At 46.3% G+C, this 24,499-nt stretch overlaps 1 protein-coding gene and 1 pseudogene across 1 annotated transcript; both read left to right on the forward strand.

Moving 5' to 3' along the window:
• Positions 1-5,529: 5,529 nt before the first annotated feature.
• LOC119521892 lies at positions 5,530-5,685 on the forward strand (annotated as a pseudogene).
• Positions 5,686-12,101: 6,416 nt separating this feature from the next.
• HNRNPL (heterogeneous nuclear ribonucleoprotein L) lies at positions 12,102-23,981 on the forward strand. Its single transcript, XM_037819855.1, is given in 17 exon segments — positions 12,102-12,120; positions 12,123-12,358; positions 14,419-14,537; positions 15,085-15,322; positions 15,448-15,533; positions 16,444-16,540; positions 16,626-16,698; positions 20,049-20,182; positions 20,184-20,234; positions 20,237-20,515; positions 21,522-21,643; positions 21,889-21,925; positions 21,927-21,995; positions 21,998-22,093; positions 22,774-22,831; positions 22,939-23,034; positions 23,621-23,981. Coding segments are annotated over 17 exon segments (1,869 nt in total). The 3' UTR covers positions 23,680-23,981.
• The last annotated feature ends 518 nt before the right edge of the window (positions 23,982-24,499 follow it).

Genomic DNA, 24,499 nt, shown 5'->3' on the forward strand with positions numbered 1-24,499 from the left:
TTAAGTCAAAAGTTGATACAAGGGTCAAAGAAGATCATTACGTACTGATAAAGGGATCAATTCAACAAGAAGATGTAACAATTATAAATATATTTGCACCTAATGGCAGAGCCCCAAAATACATGAAGCAGATATTGACAGATTTGAAGGGAGAAAAAGACGGTTCCTCATTAATAGTGGGAGACACAATACACTTCCAATAATGGATAGAACATCTAGAGGGAAGATAAATAAGGAAAAAGAAGACTTGAATGATACTGTAAACCAACTAGACCTAACAGACATATATAGACCTTCATGCATCAGCAGCAAAATACACATCCTTCTCTAGTGCACATGGATCATTCTTCAGGAGAGACTATATGTTAGGTAACAAAACAAGTTTTAGTAAACTTAAAAATACTGAAATTATGCAATCTATCTTCTCCAACCATAATGGAATAAAGCTAGATATCAATTACAGAGGGAGAACAGGAAAATTCACAAGTATGTGGAAATTAAACAACACATTTTTTTAAACAAGCAAAGGGACAAAGAAGAAATCACAAGGGAAATTAAGAAATATCTTGAGGCAAATGAAAATGAATACACAACGCACCAAAATGTATGGGATTCTGCAAAGGCAGGGCTGAGAAGGGAATTCACAGCTCTAAATGCTTATATTAAAAAAGAAGATCTCAAGTCACAGACTTAACCTCTCAAATGGAGGATCTAGAAAAAGAAGAGCAAACTAAATGCAAAGCAGGCAGAAGGAAGGAAATTACAAACATTAGAGGAGAGATAAAAGATATAGAAATAAAAAAAAAAAAACAGAAGAGAGAATCAATGAAACCTAAAGTTGGTTCTTTGAAAAGATCAATAAAATCAACAAACTTTTTAGTTGACTGACAAAGAAAAAAAGAGAAGATTCAAATAACTAAAATCAGGGATGAAAAGGGGAGACATTATACCAATCCCATGGAAATAAAAAGGATTATAAGAGGATACTATGAACAACTGTATGCCAACAAACTAACCTAGATGAAATAGACAAATTTCTAGAAACACTTAAACTACCTACAAGGACTCAAGAAGAAATAGATGAAAAACAAGAAAAAGACAATAACAAGAAGAAATAGACAATCTCCAGACAGACTAATAACAAGTAAAGAGACTGAATCAGTACTCAAAAACCTCCTAAAAAAGAAAAGCCCAGGACCAGTGGCTTCACTGGTTGAATTTTACCAAACGTTCCAAGAAGAATTAACACCAATCATGCTCAAACTCTTCCAAAAAAAATTGAAGAGGATGGTTCACTTCCTAACTCACTCTATGAGGCCAAAATTACCCTAATATCAAATCCAAGTAAAGATATCACAAGGAAAGAAAATTAGACACCAATATCCCTTATGAATATAGATGCAAAACTCCTCAACAAAATACTAGGGAACCAAATCCAACAGCATGTTAAAAGAATTATCTGCTATGATCAAGAAGGATTTAGCCCTGGTATGCAAAGGTGCTTCAACATAAGAAAATCGATTAATGTAATACACCACATTAACAGAACAGTGGAAACACATGTGATCATCTCAATTGATGCAGAAAAGGCATTTGACAATATCTGGCACCCTTTCTTGACAAAAAATAAAACATTCAAAAACTATGATAGAAGGAAATTTCCCCAACCTGGTAGAGGGCATAAATGAAAAGCCTATAGCTAACATCACACTCAATGGTGAAAGACTAAAACCTTTCCCCTTTAGATCATGAATAAGACAAAGGTGCCCACCTACACCACTTCTATTCACAATTGTACTGGAAGTTCTAGCCAGAGCAATTAGGCAAAAAAAAAAAAAAAAAGGCATTTATATTGGAAAGGGAAAAGTAAATGATCCTATATTTAGAAAATCCTCAAAAGTCCACATCAAAGCTACTAGAGCTGACAACCGAATTTAGCAAAGTGGCAGTGTACCAGACCAATGTGAAAATCAGTAGTGTTTCTATACACCAGTAATGAACAATCTGAGGAGAAAAATAAAAAAAAAAAAATTCCACCTTGAATAGCAACTACAAAATCAAATCTCTGGGAATAAACTCAACCAAGGATGTCAGGGACATTGTTTTGGTTTGCTATAGCTGCCGGAAAGCAATATACAGAAATGGGTTGGCTTTTACAATGGGGGTTTATTAGCTCACAAGTTTGCGGTTCTAAGGTCATGAAAATGTCCAAATTAAGCATCAACAGGACAACACCTTCTCTGAAGAAAGACTGCTGGCATCTGGGACACCTCTGTCACATCGGAAGGCACGTGGCCGGTGTCTGCTGGTCCTTCTCTCCTGAGTTTCATTGCTTCCAGCTTCTAGCTTCAGTGGCTTCCTCTCTCAGCTCCTCTGAGAAACACCTCTGGGTGTTTCTCTCTGAGCTCTCTGGGCTTTTTCTGTGTCCTTTAGCCTCTCAAAAAGGACTTCAGTAGCAAGATTAAGACCCACTTTGAATGGGCTGGGTCACATCTCAACCGAAATAACCTAACCAAAAGGTCCCACCACAACAGGTCTATACCCACAGGAATGGATTAAAAGAACATGGCCTTTTCTGGGCTACATAACAGCTCCAAACTACTACAGACATGTACACAGAAAACTACACATTGCTAAAAGAAATGAAAGAAGACCTAAATAAATGGAAGTACGTTCCATTTTCATGGATTGAAGACTATTGTTCAGTTGTCAATTCTACCCGAAGCGATTTGCAGATCAAAATTCCAATAGCTGTCTTTGCAGAAATGGAAAAGCCAATCATCAAATTTATGTAAGGCACCCCGAATAGCAAAAAAAATCTCAAAAAAGAACAAAGTTGGAGGACTCAAACTTCCTGATTCTAAAACTTATTACAAAGCTATAATAACCAAAACAGTGTGATCCAGGCACAAAGACAGACATAGAAACCAATGATTCAACTTAATAGTTCAGAAATAAATCCTCACATCTATTGCCAATTGATTTTTTTAAATTCAATTTTATTGAGATATGTTCACATACCATACAATCATCCAAAGTGTACAATTGTTCACAGTACCATCATATAGTTGTGCATTCATCACCCCAATCTATTTTTTTATTAAGATTGATTCAGGGTGATTGAATGATAATCTGAGTACTAAAAGTATATATTTTTTTGTATTGGTATTAATTTTTCCAGTTGTAGCTGGCAAGAGTGTGTTTTGTTTAATTTGGACAGATATATGTTGTTTAGATTGAAGTCCTGAAATAATGTCTGAAATAGCAAATGTCTTATAATAAGACAATTTAGTTTTGTTTTGGGGATACATAATAAACATTTGGTACTTTGTAACTTTTAAAAAAAAAGATTGATTCACACACCATACAATCATGTAAAATATACAATCAATTGATCACATTACCTTCATATAGTTGTTCATTGATCACCCTGATCTATTTTTTTAACGTTTTCCTTGTACCAGAAAAAGTGAAAAGAATAAAAAAATAAAAAATAAACCCAAATCATCCCCCACACCCTATTTTTCATTTAGTTTTTTGTCCCCATTTTTCTACTCATCCATCCATACACTAGATAAAGGGAGTGTGATCCACAAGGCTTTCACCATCACACTGTCACCCCTTGTAAGCTACATTGCTACACAATCATCTTCAACAGTCAAAGCTACTGGGTTGGGGTTTGATAGTTTCAGGTATTTACTTCTAGCTATTCCAATGCATTAAAAGCTAAAAAGTGTTATCTATATAGTACATAAGAGTGCTCACCAGAGTGACCTCTTGGCTCCGTTTGGAATCTCTCACCCACTGAAACTTTATTTCGTTTCATTTCGCATCCCCCTTTTGGTCAAGAAGATGTTCTCAATCCCATGATATCAGGTCCAGATTCATCCCTGGGAGTCATATCCACGTTGCCAGGGAGATTTACACCCCTGGGTGTCAGATCCCACGTAGTGGAGAGGGCAGTGAGTTCATCCACCGAGTTGGCTTAGCTAGAGAGAGAGGGCCACATCTGAGCAACAAAGAGGTACTCAGGGAGAGACTCTTAGGCACAATTATGAGCAGGTTTAGCCTCTCCTTTTCAGTAATGAGCTTCATAAGGGCAAGTCCCGTGATAGAGGGCTCGGCTTATCAAACTGCCAGTCCTCAATGTTTGTGAGAACATCAGCAACAATCCAGGTGAAGAAGCCCAACACCTCTGCATTTTACCCCAGCTCCTCAGGGGGCCCTGCATATATAGTTTTATTCTGTGTCCAAATTACTTTGTGATGTGTCTCTGTTTCACACTAACCGATGCAGACCTACCAGGTCTCACTTCCCATTAAAAGTTCCATGTAATTATGGTATTTGAACAAACTGTATGAATTAAATTGTTTAGGAAATACAGATCTTGTACCAAGTAAACATCTCTTCCCTAGGTCTCACATGGAATTTGAAATTTTAAATGCCCCTGAAACCATGAGACAATAAATTCCCGTTGTTTAACCAACCCATTGTGTTGTATTTGTCACAGCAGCTCTGGCAAACTAAGACAGGCCTCTGTGAACAGCTTAATCATATTTAATGGTGAAAGACTGAATGAATTTCCATTAATATCAGAAACAAGAAAAAGATGTCCATTCTTACTACTTCCATACAACATTGTACTGGAGGTTCTAACTACGGAAATTAGGCAAGAAGTAAAACTATCTTCATTTGCAGATGACAAAATTTTTTATATATAAAATTCAAAGGAATCCACATACACACAAAAAAACTATTAAGACTTATAAACACATTCAACAAGGTTGCAGTATATGATATTGTTATATAAAATTCAAGTGAATTTCCACACACCAGTACTGAACAATCTGAAAATAAAATTAAATTCCATTTATAATAGCATCAAAAAATGAAATACTTAGGAATAAATTTAACAAAAAAAGTGCAAGGCTTGCCTACTGAAAACTACAAAACAAAACATTATTGAAAGAAATTAAAGAGGGCCTAAATAAATGGAAAGGCATCATATGTTCTTGAATTAGAAGACTTAATCTTGTTAAGATGGTAATTCTCTGTAAATTGATCTACAGATTCAATGTAATACCAATCAAAATCCTAGCTGCCTTTTTGCAAAAGTTTACAAGCTGATCCTAAAATTCAAATTGAAATACAACAGACCCAAAATCGCCAGTATAATCTTGAAAAAGAAGAACAAATTTGGACTCAAACTTCCCAATTTTGAAACTTAGTACAAAGCTGTTGTAATCAACACAGTGTGGTAATGGCATAAGGATAGTCACATAGATCAACGGGAAGAGAATTCAGTCCAGAAATAAACCCTTACATTTAGACTCAATTGATATTCAACAAGGATGCCAAGACAATTTCTGGGGGAGGGGGCGGGAATAGTCTTTTCAATGCTGAAACAAGCAGACATGCAAAAGAGTGAAGCTGGACCCCCACCTCAAACCATATATAAAAAGTAACTCCTGCCCTCTCTTCCTCTCTTTGCTCGCCATAGTTGTGGGTGCGTTTGACTGCCATCTTACCATGTCTTCTCATAAGACTTTTAGAATCAAGCGATTCCTGGCCAAGAAACAAAAACAGAATTGCCCCATTCCTCAATGGATTTGAATGAAAGCTGGCAATAAAATCAGGTATAACTCCAAGAGGAGACATTAGAGAAGAACCAAGCTGGGTCTGTAAGGAGTGGCACATGATGGCACAAATGTTGATTCTATACCAAGTTCACTAGCACCTTCTAGTTGAAAAAGTCCCCCTTTCTGAACAGCTGGAACTTATTTTATTGGGGAAAAACCTGGCTTTTCTTTGCTTTTGTGCTTCTGCATAAATAAGTTGGTTCAGTAATAAATATGTGAGGCCTTTTGCTTGGGAAAAAAAAAAAAAGTAACTCCAAATGGATCAGAGACCTAAATGTATGTGCTAAAACTATAGAACTCTTAGAAGAAAACATAGGAATAAATCTTTGTGATCTTGGGTAGGCAGTAGTTTCTTAGATATGAAACCAAAAGCACAGGTGATAAAATAAGAAATAGATAAATTGGATTTCCTCAAAATTCAAAATTTTTGTACTTCGGAGACACCACGAAAAAAATGAAAATTCAATCTATAAAACTAAAGAAAGTATTTGTAAATCATACATCTGATATGGGACTTACTCGGTATATATTAAGAACTCTTACAATTCAACAATAAAAACACAACCCAATTAGAAAACAGGCAAAGGATTTGAATAGACATTTCTCCAAAGAAGATATACACATGAAAAGATGCTCAAAATCGTTATTTATTAGGGAAATGCAAATAAGAACCACAATGAGATCAGTGTAATTAAAAAGAAAATAATATGTTTTGGCGAGGATGTGTTGAAATTGGAACCCTCACATATTGCTAGTAGGAAAGTAAGATGGTGCAGCTGCTTTGGAAAACAGTCTGGCAATTCCTCAAAAAGTTTTAAACATAGAGTTATATGATCCAGAAATTCTACTCCTAGGTATAGACCCGAGAGAATTAAAAGCATGTAAATTACAAGCAAAAACTTGTACATGAATGGCCACAGAAGCATTATCCAAAATAGCCAAAACTGGACACAACCCAGAAGTCCATCAGCTGATTAAGGTAAAAAAATACTTATATCTATACAGTGGGATATTATTCAGCCATTAAAATGATTGAAGTACAAATAATGTTACAACATGGGTATACCTTGAAAACATACTAAGTGAAAGAAGCAAGACACGAAAGGTCACACATTGTATGATCTATTTATATGAAATGTCCAGGATAGGTAAATCCATAGAGACAGAAAGAAGATTAGTGGTTGTCAGATGCTGGAGCAGTGACTGCTAATAGGTACGGGGTTTCTTTTTGAAGTGCTGGAAATATGCCCAGATTAGTGGCGATGGTTGCACAACTTCATAGTTTACTAAAAGCCACTGAATTGTACACTTGAAAAGAATGAACATCATTATGGTTTGTGAATTATATCTCAAAAAAGATGTTATTTTTAAAAATGAGACTCTGAACTTGTCACGCTGGGTTTTAAACCCTCCTGTGGTCTCTTTCTAACTCCATGAAAAAGCCAAAGTCTTCATCTTTACCACTTCCCACAAGGCCCCACACAACCTGCCCCAGTCATGTCTCTGAACTTGTCACTTCTCACTTACCCACTGGTTGTTCTGCCCAGCCACACTGGCCTGCCTTCAGTTCTCACTTCTGTGCTTCTGCATTTGCTGTTTCCACTACCTGAAATGTTTTCTTTCCAGTTATTTCCATGGTATGTGAATATATATACACACTCACACATGCATACAGACAGACACACATGTGTGCCAGGCTTGCTTTCAATAAGTTAACTTAAGGTAAATGTGAATTAAAAGCAGTTTTTACCCCTTAGCATGACAAATGTAAAAAAAAATTTGCAGTGTTTTTGAGCTAGTAGGCAAAATATACAAATTTGCAATTATTGTGGCAATGAACAACAAAAAGATGAAAGAAATTATGATGGAAATTACAAAACATTTAAAGCTGTAGGGTAAAGCCAAATCAATTTGGAAAGGGAAATAAATTTACAGCCGTCAGTGCTTATACTGGAGGAGAAGAAAAAGTTTGAATTAATGAGCACATCCAAATGTAGGAAGTTTTAAAAAAGAACAAAACAAACCCAAAGAAAGAAGGAAAAAAGAAACATAATGAAATAAAATGTACTTACTCTTTCAGAGACCACTTCTAGGTATTTATTCTACAAGTATATTGACATATGTGGAACATAATGTATGTACCAAGTTGGTCCTTGCAGCTCTGTTTATAATAGCAAAAGCCTGGGAACAACCTCAGTGGCCACCCATAATCCAGATCACGGGACATCCACCTGAGGAGAAACTATTCAGACACTTAAAAAGTAAGACCCTCTCATACACTGCCAGTGGGAATGTATGTGCAGATAGTTTGGGTAACAACTTGGCATTGCCGACGATGCTGAAGATGTGATGTGCACAGACCCAGCAATTCCACTCCCAGGTATATGCCTGGAAACCTCACCATGTGCACAAACAGACATCACTAGGAACAGTCAAAGCAGCATTTTTTCCTTCTTACCAAATGATTAGGAAGGGCCCAAATATCTACCATCAATAGATAGTGGATAAATTGTGTTTCAGCCATGCAATGGATTATTAGACAGCAGTGAAGATGAGTGAACTAGAGATGTTCTTACCATTGGATGACTCTCAAAAAAATACAATACAGACAATATGATTCCATTTATTAGGACCCCAAACAAGAAAATGAAACAAAACCTTGTTTGAGGATACAGATAACCAGAAAGAAAAGCAGGGTATTAATAAGATGCAATTCAGGACTGTGGCTATCTCCCGGGGCAGAGATGATGATGCTATTCAAGAGAGACATGGAGAGGACTCCAAAAGAGCTGTGAATATTTTATTTAAGCCGGGTGGTATTTGTGTATTTTATGATAATTTTAAAACAATGCTTTGGCACATGTATGTAATTTACCTAATTAAACTTCTAAGAGCAAAACCGAAAAAGAATAAGACACCCAAGGAATTGGCAGCAGTGATTGCCTTCTGGGAGGGAAATGGGGATGAAGAGGGAGGGAGACTGTTAACCGCAAACTATATGACACTGTTTGAATTTGCACCATTTTCAGGTGTTAATTAAAAAAAAAAAATTTAGATGAAAAAAAAGCTTAGTATTAAAAAAAAAAAAAGGTGCAGGCCAGAGGAGCCCCCCAGAGACACTGGATGGGGCTGCTCCCCAAGGTCACTGATGCGGATGGCTGGTCCTGTGAGGCATCCTTCGCCCGTCTTCAAACTGAAAGGAGTTACTGTGGCTGAATTTAGAGGTGGAGGAACCGGACAGGCCCGCGTCCAAGGGGAATGTGAGGGGATTCTCCTTAAAAATGCGGCATCTTACAGTGGATAGAGCCCCAGGAGCTGGGGACTTTGGCACCACTGTGAGCCTTGCCAGAGAGGTTCTGTATCGTGAGGAGTTTTGACCCCTGGACTAGGTTGGGGTGGTCAGGAGGGTGACATTTGAGCCAAGGTTTGTAGGACGAGAAGGAGCAACACTAGTAGAGGGAACAGCCAGTGCAAAGGCCCCTGAGGCAAAAATGAACATTGGGCTTTCCAGAAGAGGAAGGAAAGCCGGTTTTGGTGCAAGTCTAGCACAAGTGGAAAGGGCAGGCGTAAGTCTTATGGGGTTTGAAGGAGCCAAACATGGCTGGTGGGGGTTGTTAAGGAGGTGAAGGACTAGCTCTTTCAGAGGCAGTGACTTTGGTTTTTCCACTCCCCTGGGCTCCATATGTGGAATGGGGCAGGCCTCTGAAGTCCCTTCTGTCTCCAGGCATTCTGGGCACTCTTCAGGACAATCCTGAGGCAGGTGCTATCACCATCCCTCTTTTGGATGAGGAACAGAGGCCCCACAAGCCTCTGTTGTGACTTTCCCAAAGCCACAGAGCTACTGAGCGCAGATTCCGTTTTTGCACTCAGACAGTCTGGCTCCAGAGCCTGTCCCTAAACCTCCACTACACATTGCCGCCCTCATAACCTTACCCCTAGGAGGCACTGCGTCTGCTTTGACGTCAGAAAACGCCTGCTATTTCCCTCTTACAAGCAGCCGCGGGACCTTGCGTTACTGGCTCGAGTCCCTTGCGCCGCGGCGTCCCTATCTACAGTACATCCCAACATTTGCCCCGACCGACAGACACTTGGCTGGTCTGGAAGAACATTACGCGTGAACCCCAAACAAGTTTCTGACACCACTTTTAAGATGCGAAGGAGGGGGCGGAGAGAGGATGGCTTTGGGGAGAAAAAAGATGGGGAGAGCGAACGCAACGGCTCATCGGCCTCCGTGCAATCGCCGAGCAACTTTCGGTCTTCACCACTCCCCTCGCCGCACCACACACATTTTTCGCGCGCGGGCTGAAAAGAGGTCGTGGTCCCTTTAAGGACCGCCCCTCCCTCCCCCAAAACTTCCCAGCGTCTGCTCCCTTTTTGATCCGGGACGGCCGGCCAGGCTCGCCGCCGAGCTGGTAGGGGCTGGGGGCGAGGGGCCGGGGAGGGGCGCGGGGGACTGGCGGGAGGCGCCACCCGCGGCCCGCAGCGCCGCCCGAGCGAGGGGGTGGGGGAGGGCGGAGGCCGGGCGCGCGGGGCGCAGAGATCGGGGCCGCCGGGTCGCCCGCCGTGGAGGCGCGCGGACCAGCGGCCCTGCAAGGTGGGGCGCGGGAGACGGCCTCCGCGCGTTCGGTGCGCGCACGGCCGGCACGAGGGGCGTCCGGGCCAGGCGCGGGGGCGGGGAGGGGAGGCCCCCTCTCCCCCCTCCCCGCGCCGCATTCCCTCTGACGTCGGGACCCTCGCGACCCCGCCCTTTGGTTGGACCAGCCCCAGCCGTCCGCCCCGTCACTCGGATCACGTGTTTGGGACGTCACGCCGCCCCCCATTTCGGTTCAGATCGCATTTGCAGCACATCCCCGTTGGATTGGGAATTGGCCGAGTCCCCGTTGGCCTCCCTAACGTTCTGATCGCCGGTAAACCGGCAGACCCACGAGGTCTGCCCGCCTTCTTAGTGCTAGTGGCCCCGTTTCAAAACAGTTTCCACGAGGATCCCGATTTCGAGAATTTCCTACCAGAGCAGGGAAATAGGGGCGTCCCCCGTATTTCCCTGGACTTTTTTAAATGCAGTGTTTCCTCAGCGGTAGTAGCACAAGGCATGGGGTCCTCGGTCCACCTCCGCGCCCCTCCTCTAGCGGGAACTGCAGCGGGCCCGCCCCCACAGGGTGCAGCTGTTCTGCTTCGTTGGGTCTGAGACTCTTTGAGGGGAGGCCATTCTCTGCAGGCTGTCCCTGTCCGGCCCCCGAGGGAGGAAGGCCCAATAGGACCACAATAAGGACACACACACCCCGCCCCCCTGCCCCTTGCAGCGCGCTTGCACTCCGCCAGGGTTCCACAGACGGCCGAGGCAGGGACCATTGTCCCCCTTGCCCACACAGGGCTCTTTCCAGACCAAGGGACAGTGATGATCCGTTACGGTCAGGGCAGTCACGTAAAAAACCATCGCTCGGAGCGATCAGGGGTGAGTACGGAGGAAGCCCGGAGGTCTGAACTGGTAGGCGCAAGGCACCTTTTCAGATGAGGAGACTTGTGAACTGAGACCGCACGGACAAGAGAAATTATCCCTTGGTTCGGCAGGAGGGGTGGTCGGGAACGTGTTCCGCCTGAGTATGGACTTAACAGGACAGGGTCCGAAAACAGCCGGCAACAGTGAATGGCTTTAAACTGAGGGAGAGGGTCAAACTTGGGTTAAAAAATTTCCTCGGGCATTGTGAAGGTTGCTTCACGCCCTGCACACAGTAGTCACTCGATAAACACTCCGGTACTCCAGGCCTTGGTTCCCTAGAGGACGGTCCCACCTCCGAAGGCGCCAAAAAGCATGTTCGCGCATGCATTCTCGCTCCCGAACCTTTCCTAGACCTCCAAAGACCGCCTACCAGCCTGGGGGACTCCCTTTTTCCACTCACTCAGAATCCATTAGTAGCCCTACTGTCTGGGGAGAGGTGCTCTACATTCTCCATTGGCCAATCGGGCGGAGCCGCAAAAGATGGGCATCCACAGTAGCCACTAAGAAGAGGCAAAAGGGAGCGTCTTTCATATCTCCTTGCGGAGTGGCGTGGAAAGGTAGTCGACTGGATGCAAAAGATTTCGATTTGATGGATTAGACAGTAATCCAATGAAAGTGGGAAGGAGGCGGAGCTTCTCAAGGATCCTATCAGGTGCTCCTAGGGAGGCCAGCCCTAGGACTCCTAGTGCTAGAAATTTGACCTATCAAATTCGAGTTTATTTTAAGGCGGCGGAGTCGGCGAAATGACTGGCAGGAAGCTCTAACCTATAAGGGGTGTCACAGACAAACGAGGGCGGGTCCTAATGCAGAACGGCGTGGACAGTATCCAATAGGAGCACAAAGCGTGGGGCGGCTTCCCCTCCCCCCGCGGCGGGACCAGTGGCTCCCCCTATCGGGTGGGGGCGGCGTGTGACGGGCATGTCCCTCCCCCAATGAGAGGGGGGGGAGGCGGGTTCTGTGCCGCCATGTCGCGGAGGCTGCTGCCCGGGCGGAGAAGCGGCGGCGGCGACTGGAGCAGAGGCAGCAGCCGGACGAGCAGCGGCGGCGGGCGGGAGCGATGGTGAAGATGGCGGCGGCGGGCGGCGGAGGTGGCGGTGGCCGTTACTACGGCGGCGGCAGTGAGGGCGGCCGGGCCCCTAAGAGGCTCAAGACTGACAACGCCGGCGACCAGCACGGAGGCGGTGGCGGTGGAGGAGCTGGGGCAGCGGGCGGCGGCGGCGGGGTGAGGCCAGGGCCCTAAATGCCGGGACCGCCGGAGAGGGGAGAGAGAATTTCCCACTTTGGGGGTATTCATTTGTGGGGGGGGGGGGTAGTTTGCGCACGCGCCCAGGCGCTCGCGCCGTTGACGGGGTGGGGGAGGGGCAGGCGTTGGGCAAACGGCGGGGTTGGCGCGAGGACAGACGTTTGCGCCTGCGCTCCACCCTGAGTGTGGAGGGAGTATGGAGGAGGTGTCTCGCTCTGCGGAAGGTGCACTGCGCAGGCGCCGCGGGCTGGCGTTTGGGGCAGGGCACGTGGCCGGGCGGGGGTGTTTTTTTTTTTTTGGTTTTTTTTTTTTTTTTTTTTTGGTTTTTTAAATCATTTTCTCTGACCCTCGTGCGCAGGCGCACTTCTCCCGCTAAGCCTCGTGGGCGGTTGAGGGGGTTACCTCGTGAGCTGGTGCGGGTGGCCGGTGGCCTGGTCGGCGCCTGAATAGAGAGTTTCTTCCGGTCATGATTTAATTTCTCTATCGTTACGACGTGTCTGGATGCAAAAAGTGATTTGTTTGAAGATATTCCCCAGCAGTGGAACAGACTATGTTCCCTGGATTTGTGGGCACCAAAAGCGTGAAGAGAGACGTGCCAAAGGTCTTTTTAACCGTTTGGGATTTGAGCCATGCTTTGGAGCCATCAGGAGATCACTTAAAATTGCAGTGGGTTCGGGAACCCTTCCCAAGCCAGAGTTACCCTTAGATATACCCTAGGTTAAGAAACTGGGTGCATGCTGGATGGTAATATTTGAAAGTAGTTAATCAAGTGGGAAATGTTACCTATATATGTTGCCACAGTAGAAATTTAGAAAGGAAAAAACTGGGTGCGGTAGATTTGATAAACTACAATGTTCCCTGTGGGTGGGTTTGGTGGAATGGATTCAGCCTCTTTAGTTGCAGTCCCCTGCCCTCCAAGTTCTGGAAGTTCTCTCCTCTTTAGCTACTTTCAGAGTTTAGCATGATCCATAGCTATGGTTTACTATCATTTTAATCCACAGCAGGCTTTGTTCTATACGTTTTAAGGACATCTTAATTGAATTCTTAGAATCTCTCTATGAGGTAAGGAGGGATTAGGATTCCCCAATTATGGCAGAGGAAAGGGGATTAGGTTTTGTAGCTAGAAAGGGGCAGCAGCGCTGTTAGAACTCCAGACTGTGGAACTCCAAACGGCTGAGCTAGAAGCCACACGGGTGTGCTTCCTGTTTTTGTGTGGTTGGTTCCTGAAGTAGGATCCAGTTCTGCCTCTGTTCCATGGGTTTCCTCTATCTGGTGGCTATCTGACAGGGAGATTGGGCCCAGAGCTCAGGATAGGTAAAGGTACTTTCCTCCTGATTTTCCTTGTACTTCTGTCTGCTTGGTAGGAAGATAATTCCCCTGGGAAGGGGTTTGTCTTGGTTCTTAGTAATATGGGTCAGAAGTTTTTTTTTTTTTTCTATAAGACTCCTTGTTTTTTCTTAGTCTAGCCTGGTCATTAATTTTTCAGAGGAGGTCTTGTGGGGAGAAGTAACTAAAGTCTTGAAGGGGCAAAGACTGGGGGTAGAACTGCTTGGTTAGGTGCTGATGGTAGCAGCTTGCTCATCTTGAGAAAGGGCAGAGAAGCTAGGGTAGATGCAGAGGAGAAGCCCTGATTCAGACTGCAGCAGACAACTGTTTGTTGAGTCTTTCCTGCCAGTGGTGTCCCCTGTCCAAACCACTCTTTTCCTATGTTTCTTTGATTGAAAGAACATTAGGAAGAGTGACAGGCCTCTGGAGGAAATATGATTTGGGACTTCCCTGGTCCTCCATTCTACCTGCCTCAGAAGGTGCAGCAAGAGCCAGTGGGCAAGTGGCCACCCACTCAGGACCTCTATTCTCCTGGCCCAGAATCCTTTTGGGGTGATTGACTTGAATTGCTACCTTTTGTCATCTGCCCTGAGTCCTTCCCAGATGACACCCATCTGTCTTAATTTAAATGGGTTCTCAACAGTACAGAGGCCAGTTGGCCACCATTTTGTTCCACAGAAAATGAAAACCTTGTTTCTGCTTCCTTTGCTCAGGAGAACTACGATGACCCGCACAAGACCCCTGCTTCCCCAGTTGTCCACATCAGGGGCTTGATTGATGGTGTGGTGGAAGCCGACCTTGTGGAGGCCTTGCAGGAGTTTGGACCCATCAGGTACTGGGCTCAGAGGCCAAGGGTAGGGTCTCCAAAAAAGTCAATTCTTGGTTTCTTGTTTGAAGTAGTAACCTGACCATTCTGGGTGGGAATCCTTTGGCTAGGTCCTGGGGTTCTTCTGTGTTGGGTTGGCCATTGGGTCACGTGACAGCAAGTTCTGTGTCCTTTTTTCTCCAACTTGGCCTTGTTGTTTTACTCAATATTTTTTCACTTATCAAGTGTTGAATAATGAGCATGTGTTTGGTACTGGGAACATAGTGGTGGGCAAAACTGTCCTGAATCTCTACAAGATGGTTTCCTGCCCAGAGTGATTAGTGCTGTGATAGGGAAAGCCCAAGAGTGAACAGAAGACTCAAGTGAGAAGGACTCAGGAAGACTTTGCAAAGGGGGCAATGGCTTGTTTTGTCTGTCATTTGTAGCATGGGGCATTCAAGTCAGGAAGCCGTGACAGTATGCAAAGGAGTCAGTTCACAGAAAATTGGAGGGCATCCTCCTGCTCTTGTCTCTATCCCCTAAAGAAGATTGAAATCTGTTTTCTCTTTGCCAGCTATGTGGTGGTAATGCCTAAAAAAAGACAGGCACTGGTGGAATTTGAAGATGTATTGGGGGCTTGCAACGCAGTGAACTACGCAGCTGACAACCAAATCTACATTGCCGGTCACCCAGCTTTTGTCAACTACTCTACCAGCCAGAAGATTTCTCGCCCTGGGGACTCGGATGACTCCCGGAGCGTCAACAGCGTGCTTCTCTTTACCATCCTGAACCCCATCTATTCTATTACCACGGTGTGTACCAGTTCCTTTAGACTGCTTCTGTGGCGGTCCCCTTCCTCCTTCCCTTCTTCCCAGTCCCTTCTCCTGAGCCAGACCCTGTAAGTGCTCCTTTATCTTGCCTGTCTTTGCTTTTGCAGGATGTTCTTTACACTATCTGTAACCCTTGTGGCCCTGTCCAGAGAATTGTCATTTTCCGGAAGAATGGCGTCCAGGCCATGGTGGAATATCCTTTGCTGGGAAATAGGTGTTCGTTAGGGTTGGGAGTTCTCATGGGAATTGTTGGGGGTCCATTTTTTCAGCCAGTATCTACCCACTGAATGCCTGTTATGTGCCAGATGCCTTTACAAAGCCTGTGTTCTGGTGGGAGAAACCGTTAACAGATAAGTAATCAGGCATATAGAATAGAATTGCAGAAGTGTAAACTACAATGAAGGGAAAGAAGAGAGTGTTGTGAGATACAAAGGGAAAGGAATCTAAAAAGGAATTTGGAAAGGTCTCTTGAGGAGGTGATGTCCTATTCCCAGGAGGACCCAGGAGTTAGTTTTCCAAGTAGAAGGAACAGCTTCTGCAAAGACCCTAAGGTGGGAAGGAGCTTAGTTTTGGAGAAACCCAAAAATGTAGGGGCTGAAAAAGAGCTGGCAAGGAGGAGAGGGATTTGTGATAAACATTGGAAGAAGTTAATAGGGCATCCTAGACAGCAGTGTGAAGCTTGGCTTGGGGCTGTAGGAAGCTCGTAGAATTTTCAGACAGGGACATAATTCGGTTGATGTTTCAGATATTGTTAGGTTTAGTCAGACAGCAGCAGCGAGAGTGAGGGAGTTGGGAAAAAGATGATGTTTTGGTCTGGAGTCGGTGGCAGAGGAAGTTGATTGCCAGTGGCACCTCTTGGTCAGTGGGATGGGGTGGGAGTGCAGATGAAGAACTCTGACCAGTGACTTCTCATCCCGGGCAGCACTCAGTCAAATCCAGGCTTGTCTCTCCCCTGAGACGGGTGGCTATGGGCAATGAACTGACCCCAAAGTCCACATGCACCGCAGTCTTTGGGTGTTAATGTTGATTTGGTCTTTTTGTGGGACAACTTGAAGCCCTTTCCAAAGAGCTTTTTTGGCAGGACTTTCCTTAATTTGACTCACATTTGATTCTGTGCAGAGTGCCCAGCGGGCCAAGGCCTCGCTCAATGGGGCTGACATTTATTCTGGCTGTTGTACTCTGAAGATTGAATATGCGAAGGTAAGTCTAGAAAGTGACTGCCCTTGTCAGCTTCCAGACGAGCTAGGGCATGACTGATCTCAAGCTTTGTTTTTTGTTGCTGCAGCCTACACGCCTGAATGTGTTCAAAAATGATCAGGATACTTGGGACTACACAAACCCCAACCTCAGTGGACAAGGTAATCCTGACGGCCGCTTTGTTTTAAACACACCCGCCTTGCCTTCACTCAACTAGTGCACTTCATAGACCTGGGCTCAGGGTTATGTAATGCCATTGGGCTCCCTGTGGACATGGGTGGGCTTTGGGGGTCAGTCACCTCTTAGGAAACCACATCCAGCAGGAGAGGATGAACGAGAGACCTCTGCTGTTTGGAGCCCTTTGATGCAGCTGAGGGTGCAGAATGAGGCATGGGTTTGGAACAGGACATGGGGAGCAGGGCCACTGAGATCAAGGCAGGGTGGTGGCTCATAAACCAGTAGCATCTCCCAAATGGAATCTGCTGCTTCCCTTTTGGGAGCCTGGTTAGGGTCACTGACTCTCCATTCTCGCTGGCCTGGAAATGGCCCTCTTGCTCTCTGCTGTTGAGGGTCTGACTATGGGGCTGAAAGATTGGGGAGGTGACAAGGGCACTCCCTGGGCTCTTGGCAGCAGAGCCTTTGAACAAGTTGATCTTGAACAAGTTGGATTGGGGCAGGGCGGACATGCCCCACCTCATTGGCAGAGGGGACTGAACATCTCTGCAGAGGGCCCAAATGGACAACCCCCTTCCTGGGATTTGTCAAAAGATGGTTTGTCTTTGGTAGGGAGAGGTGGAGGATTGCCTTTGACAAAGAGCAGCACCCCCTTGGCAAGACCCTCCATCTCTGTCTCTCTTGGTCTGATTCGTCGAATTAAGCCGTGGGCTAAGGGAGGAGCTGTTTGTTGACATTGTAAAGGTCCTGGGAGGCCAGAGGCCCCCAGTCCTAGGCAGGCCTATCTCGCTTGCCCTTGGCAGCTGGGAAGCAGTGGCAGGGTGGGCTAGACTCTCCCCAGGACACCCGCAATGGGCCCTGTGGGCCCAGCTGTCCCTTCCAAAGGTCAGAGGCAAATTGGTGACCAAATGAATGTACCAGAGCGGGCAATGGCATTACATGACTGCTAACAGAAACATGGCAACCAACCATTTCTTCTCCAAGGAACATAAGTAGAAGATGTGCAGACCGGCAGGGGCTAGTGGCAGGGGCTGGCTGTGCATTGGTTTTGATGCTTCTCAGCTTTGGCCGCCCCAGGGCTGGGGGCCAAAGAACGAGAGCTGATGAGGTGACCTGGAGTGAGGGCTGTGCTTCGCCACCCCCTCAGGAACCGTACTTCAGCGGCTCTGCCTCTGCACATTGTTCACCAACACACAGGGTAGAAAACCATTAGCTCTTCCTGGAGAGAACAGAACATGCAGCCTCCACCACGTCCCCAGAAACAGCCGCAGACTTGAGCTCACTACATCAAGAACACCACACCGCGCTCCAAGGAACAGCTACAAGCACAGAGGCAGACAGAGACAAAGAGAGAAAGAGACGCAACATGGCAGCAGACACTGCTTTTTTATTAAACATTAAAAAAAAAAAGTCAAAATCCAAGCAAACTTGAACCCAAGAATGTACACAGAAGTAGGAAACACAGAGAACAGAGCTCTCCCAGCCAGCCAGCGGTGCTCTTTTCGGAGAACGTTTCATAGACTGAAGTAGATTCCATGGGCCTCCAAGACAATAGGATCCTCTCTCCATTCCTCGCCATATGGGTGTTTTTTGTGTTTTTTTTTCTTTTTTTTTTTTTTTTTATTTTTTAAGTACTTTGGTTTGGGGAGGGCCTTTTTTTTCTGTTTCAGTGTTTTTATTTTTTCCGCAGTCATCGGCTGCCAACATAATCTGCACCAACTGGAGATCAGAAACAAACCAAAAAAAAAAAAAAAAAAAAACTTAAACCACAACAACAACAAAAAAATCAAAAACCAAACAGACCTAAAACCAGACAGCCAAACAGCTCAGAGGTACACAGTTACCTGCTGGCGGGTAACTGGGCGTGCTCCCAAGGCCAGAACGCGGGCATAGTGGGGCCACTGGCACACTTCATACCCAGGAGACACGCACATGGAGCGCTACACAGCCAGAAGCACCGCACCACCGCACTGCAGCACATAAATGTGAGGAGCTGACAACACGGAGGGACACTATCCACTTCATACACCTTTATTTTCCACTTTTCTGATATCTTCTGAGGACAGAACATCTGTGAGCCATTTTTGATTTAATCAAAACATTGACTTTTAAAAACAATTCTTTAAAAAAAATTGTAGCGGATGTGTACCGTAACTTGTATTTATGACTGTAAAACCGTGTGATGCAGGGTCGCAGTGTATGTTTGATGGGACGCCATCTTTCAGAACTGTGCTAACTCACTGTTGAAGCGTCCAATGGTAAGAGAAAATACAGATTTGTTTTTTGTGACAAATGGACATTGTACTCTGTACTTCTGCTGTAAGTAGCCCTTTTCCATTTTGTAATGACTGGTTGTTGAAATAAAACCCAGGCTGGGTGGCAGGAAAGGCAGTGTTCTCAAAAGCACCAGAGCTTTTTGGAGGTCAGCCAGACCTGGGTACAAATCCGGGCTCAACCACTAACTTCCTTTGTGACCTTGGGCCAAAGTGTTTGTTAAACTGCTCAGTTAAAAGTTAACTGCTGAGTTTTCCTTATTTGTAAAATGGGCTAAATAGTACCTACCTCATAGGTTGTGTTGTGAGGAATTTCAAAAGCGGTGAGTCTGCAAGGCACTTAGCACAGTGTCTGCCACTCAAGTCTTGGTGAACGGGAGCAATTACAAACTGCATCTGGGGCCGGGAGTGGGTCTGCGCCATTGTCTGGGTCTGAGAATGTGATGCCTTGTACTTCTGTTGCTCATTTGAACTGATTCTTCGGTGTTGCCCTGATGTCAGCTCCTGCAGTCCCTCTCTTGGGCGAGACCTGGCTTCGTGGGAGGTTCACTGGGACCAGGATGACAAGTTGCCTAGAGAGTGTGGCCTAGAGCTCCTAGAACTGTGGGGCTTGGGGGTTATATCTTCTTTTTTCCTTACCCTGGGTTATTCTCGATCTTATTCTCCTTTCCCCTTCATTGGAGATATTTTTAAAAACTGCTTTAGCTCCAATAATAATCAGGCTTCCATAACAGTTGAAGTTCCCTAAAGGGCCCCAAGAGCTGGGCTTCCACATAGGGCCAGGGCAAGTGAGAGAGACCCCTGAACCTAGGCATTTTCCTCCACAGAAAAAGGAAACCAGACCCCCCCCCAGTGTGGGCAGGGTGAGAAAAGTGGGCTCCAGTCTTGAGACTTCAGTTTAAGGCCGTAGGAAGGAGGCCCCAGCAGCCCCTGTAAGGAAGGACAGCCGGTTGCAGCACAGCTCACAGGAGCTGAGGGGCGCAGGCTAGCCTCTGTAGTAAGAAGGGAGAGAGACAGCCCCCTTGCTGAGTTAGGTGCTAACTGTTTTTTGTTCTCTTTCACAGGTGACCCTGGCAGCAATCCCAATAAACGCCAGAGGCAGCCCCCTCTCCTAGGAGATCACCCCGCTGAATATGGTGAGGGCAGGGGATTCCCCTCCATGGACTCCTGTGGCTCATGTGCCCCTGCCCAGCCGCCTGCCACGCAGATTCTCACCCGTCCTCCCTCTCTTTCCTTCCCACCCCCCAGGAGGGGCCCCATGGTGGGGTACCACAGCCATTACCATGATGAGGGCTATGGCCCCCCCCCACCTCACTACGAAGGGAGACGGATGGGCCCACCAGTGGGGGGTCACCGCCGGGGCCCAAGCCGCTATGGCCCCCAATATGGTCACCCCCCGCCCCCTCCCCCACCACCTGAGTACGGCCCCCACGCCGACAGCCCTGTGCTCATGGTCTATGGCTTGGATCAATCTAAGATGAACTGTGACCGAGTCTTCAATGTCTTCTGCTTATATGGCAATGTGGAGAAGGTGAGCTTCTGCCAGGTCACGCTTTCCTTGTAGACGTAGCAGGTCACGTTGTGCCCCAAGGAAGGCCCCAAACCCTGTTTACCAGTCAGCGAAGAGGGAGGAAGAGCCGGTGGGAGCCTGGCTGGGAGTAAGCAGGCCCAAATGGGTAACTCTTATTAACTCAGGTTATGAGCTGCAGATGGGGGTATGCTTTGTTTTTGAGTTTCTGACATTAAAAAAGACCCAAGACACTATCACAATAGTACTTAAATACCATCATGAATATAAACATTTCTAAAATATATTAAAAGTTATCTGTCAGAGTTAGAAGACATCGTTGTAAGGATTTCCCCTGGATGACATCAAATAATCTGGCAACTCGGATCCTGCATCCTTGTGGGACAGCTGATTGGCACTGACTTGCTATCTACCTGAGACCGGGGTGCTTGGTTGTCCTATCTACCAGACACTATTTAAAAGTGCTTTAACATGTAGTAACTTGCTTGATTTTTCCCAGTAACCCTTCATGAGACAAGTGAGGGAAATGGAGGCATGGAGTTTAGTAACTCCTCCAGGTTCAGTGCTTTATACGGAGGCAGGACTGCGAGCTAAAGAGCCTGGTTTCAGAGCCTACAACTATTTTTGTGTTTCTAATATTTCATATGTAAACCCACATAAATTTTTTACGTTATGGGCCGTACCTGCATACAAAACAAGACTTTGAAAGTCAGTGTTTCATTTTCTTACTATGCGTTGTATTCTGTTCTTTATCAGGTGACCACTCACGAGTGTTGTCCTGCTCCGTTACACAAGCTGCCTGGGCTCTGCTCCCCAATGTGGGTTGAGCCTTTGTTAGGGGCCAGGCCCTGCCTCTCTGTCCTCCTGATTCCTTGTTTTAATGAGGGACTTGAGAACCTAGATCAAGAGCAGTAGTTAGTTCCTTCTAGTTAACTTTGAAGGGGCAAGAGAAGGGTCCCTGGCTTCTGGGCACTGGTGGTAACCATGACTGCTGTTTGTTCTCACCCAGGTGAAATTCATGAAAAGCAAGCCAGGGGCTGCCATGGTGGAGATGGCTGATGGCTATGCTGTGGACCGGGCCATCACCCACCTCAACAACAACTTCATGTTTGGGCAGAAGCTGAACGTCTGGTGGGTGCTCCAGTTGGGAGAATTAGAGATGGACAGAGGAGAGGAGATGTGGGAGCAGTGATGGGGTGCAGTGAGGGTGTTCCCAGAGGGTCCTGTGAAGCTGCGGGAGAAACTGGGTCAGCCTTGCGTTAGCTGTTGAGCAGTGCTCCCCTGAGGCACTTGACACTGTCAGAGACGGCCACAGTGAGGGCTCCGGGGACAACTTTTGAATCTGACAGAGGGCCTCCTCCTCTTCCCTCCTACAGTGTCTCCAAGCAACCAGCCATCATGCCTGGTCAGTCATTACGGGCTGGAAGATGGGTCCTGCAGTTACAAAGACTTCAACGGTTCAAGGAACAATCGGTTCTCCACCCCCCAGAGCAGGCGGCCAAGAACCGCATCCAGCACCCCAGCAATGTGCTGCACTTCTTCAATGCCCCCCTGGAGGTGACTGAGGAGAACTTCTTTGAGGTGGGTGCCATGGAACTTCTGATGTTGTTGGTCCCTCGCCACAGCTATCTGAGTAGGTCATACTTATTCTTTCAACACATGTTGATTGAATTCTGGCTCTGCCAGGCCCTGGATTGAGAGTGGGGACACAGAACAGGATCAGGACCAAAACAGGATCCCAGCTCAGTCTAGGCAGGGCGAGATTGGCATCAGACTAATAGCAGCAGTAGTTTGCCGTGATCCTTTGCTGCTTTTGGCAAGCTGGGGTGGCATTCATCTGCTGGGAAAGATTCTTCACAAGCCCCGGTAATCAGAGTCCGCACTCAGAAGACGCTGGCATCAGGGCCTCAGGGAGCCTAGATAACATCAGGGCCCTGTTGAGGTGCAGTCCCAGGGCACTAGGGCAGCTTGTGGGTGCTCAGGGAGGGAGGCCAATTGGCAGAGCTGGACTTTGGCCCTTATCTGGCCTGAGATGTTGCCCTTCGTTCTGCAAACATTTACTTAGTACTGACACCCAAATAGTTGCTAAAGATGGCAACATATTAATGAGAGTGGTATGTATAAGCTTTTCTTTGTGTCTCAGGACACCTCAACTCTAAGGCAATAAATGCTAGAAACACTTTCTCCTGAGAATGCAGTCATGCACTCATGCAGGGCAAGTCTCTCTCTTGAATTTCTGAACCTGATTTGTATCTTTGCAGATCTGTGACGAACTGGGAGTGAAGCGGCCATCTTCTGTGAAAGTGTTCTCAGGCAAAAGTGAGTCACCTGCCTCTGCTCCCTCCCCATATTGTTTGATTGTAGGTGGGTGACTCTACTTCCTGTTCAGGTCAGTCTGAGCTTCTTTCCCCTTGCTCTCTAATTAGGTGAACGCAGCTCCTCTGGGCTGCTGGAGTGGGAATCCAAGAGTGATGCCCTGGAGACATTGGGCTTCCTGAACCATTACCAGATGAAGAACCCGAGTGAGTATCTGTGTATCCTGGAGCCGTCCCCGTGGTGGCCTGCTGGGTTAGATGCTTCAGGCAGAGCGGGCCCTTGCAGCCATTGAGAGCGCCCTAGAGATTTCTTCACAGTTGCTGGCATCAGGAGGTGGGACCTGGTCATCAGGAGAGGCAGCCTGATGTTCCCCTGGGAGGGCCAGCCTAGCTGCCTGCTGCCACCCACCGCCAGCTTGGCAGTTGCTCAGGCTTGTGCACCAGGGAGCTGGCCTGTTCTCTGTGTCGGAAGCTGCCAGTAACCCCCTAACCTTGTCAGTCACAGGCTGGCTTAGGCAGTATCCCTGAAGGGGGCTGCAGTACCTGGCAGTTCACATTTGCCCACCCATTTGCTGGAGCTAGCTGAGGAACTAGGGTGGGGCTCTCCATGGGCATGAAAGGAGAACGGGGAAAGCCTCGGTGATATATTTGGCTCGTTTTCAAGTCTCATATGGGGAAGGGACTGGTTTGATCCCTATAGTTGAATTGTAGAAATGGGAGATGTGTGCAAAATAAGGGGAACAGGGTAGGAGAGGGAGGGGGCCAAGCCAAACCCGTCTTCTCTCTTTTGCAGATGGTCCATACCCTTACACCCTGAAGTTGTGTTTCTCCACCGCTCAGCACGCCTCCTAATTAGGTGCCTAGGAAGAATTCCATCTGAGCAGGAAAAGTTTTCTTTCCTTTATGCTGTTTTTGTTTCTGTTTTGCAAAGTTCTGTATTCCTTTTTTTTAAATGCTAGGTTAGTAGTGGCTTAACCATAATGGAAATGCTGGAAATTGGAGGGGGAGGGGAACTGATATCTCCCAAGATTACCTTCACTTTTAAAGATTATTGTACATGTGATTTTTTTTTTTCCTGTTCATACGTTTGTGCTGTCCATGTACTCTTGGCACATTTCAATAAAATTGTTTGAAAAATAAACATAGCACCTGCAGGGAGTCTGGTGTCTGCTTCCTTCCCTCCCACTCCGTCTTCTCAAGAACAGGCAGGAACAGGCACAGCCTTTGGCTCCTCCCAGTGCCCCAGGCCCTCAGCAGATGCAGGCCCAGCCTTGAGAGGTGGGGTGGGCCAAGGCTCCAGACCAGGAATGATGCCTGATTTGAGCAGTCCTTTTGAGGAAAATCCAGGAGGTCTGTCCAAACAAGCCAGTCTAGTTGAAAAATCACTAAGCGAATGGTGTTAAAAAGTGAAAATTCCAAGAAAAAAAGATGGCCATATTTCTGCCAAGAAAACACCTGGTGTTTTCCTAACAAAAACACTTGATGCTGTATGGTGTTTTTTTTAATCAAACCGCACACTGCTATACCCTCACCCCCTTGCAGAGTATTCCTGGGTATAGTTGAGGCATAATTTATTTAACATGATCCCCAAAGTTATATCCAGGACTTTTTTTGCTCCTCCAAACAGTACAGCAGCGCATATCTTTATACAAAGGTCTTAGCCCACCCTGAT

The sequence above is a fragment of the Choloepus didactylus genome, chromosome 27 (genome assembly GCF_015220235.1).
Source record: "Choloepus didactylus isolate mChoDid1 chromosome 27, mChoDid1.pri, whole genome shotgun sequence".
NCBI classification, from domain to species: Eukaryota; Metazoa; Chordata; class Mammalia; order Pilosa; family Megalonychidae; genus Choloepus; species Choloepus didactylus.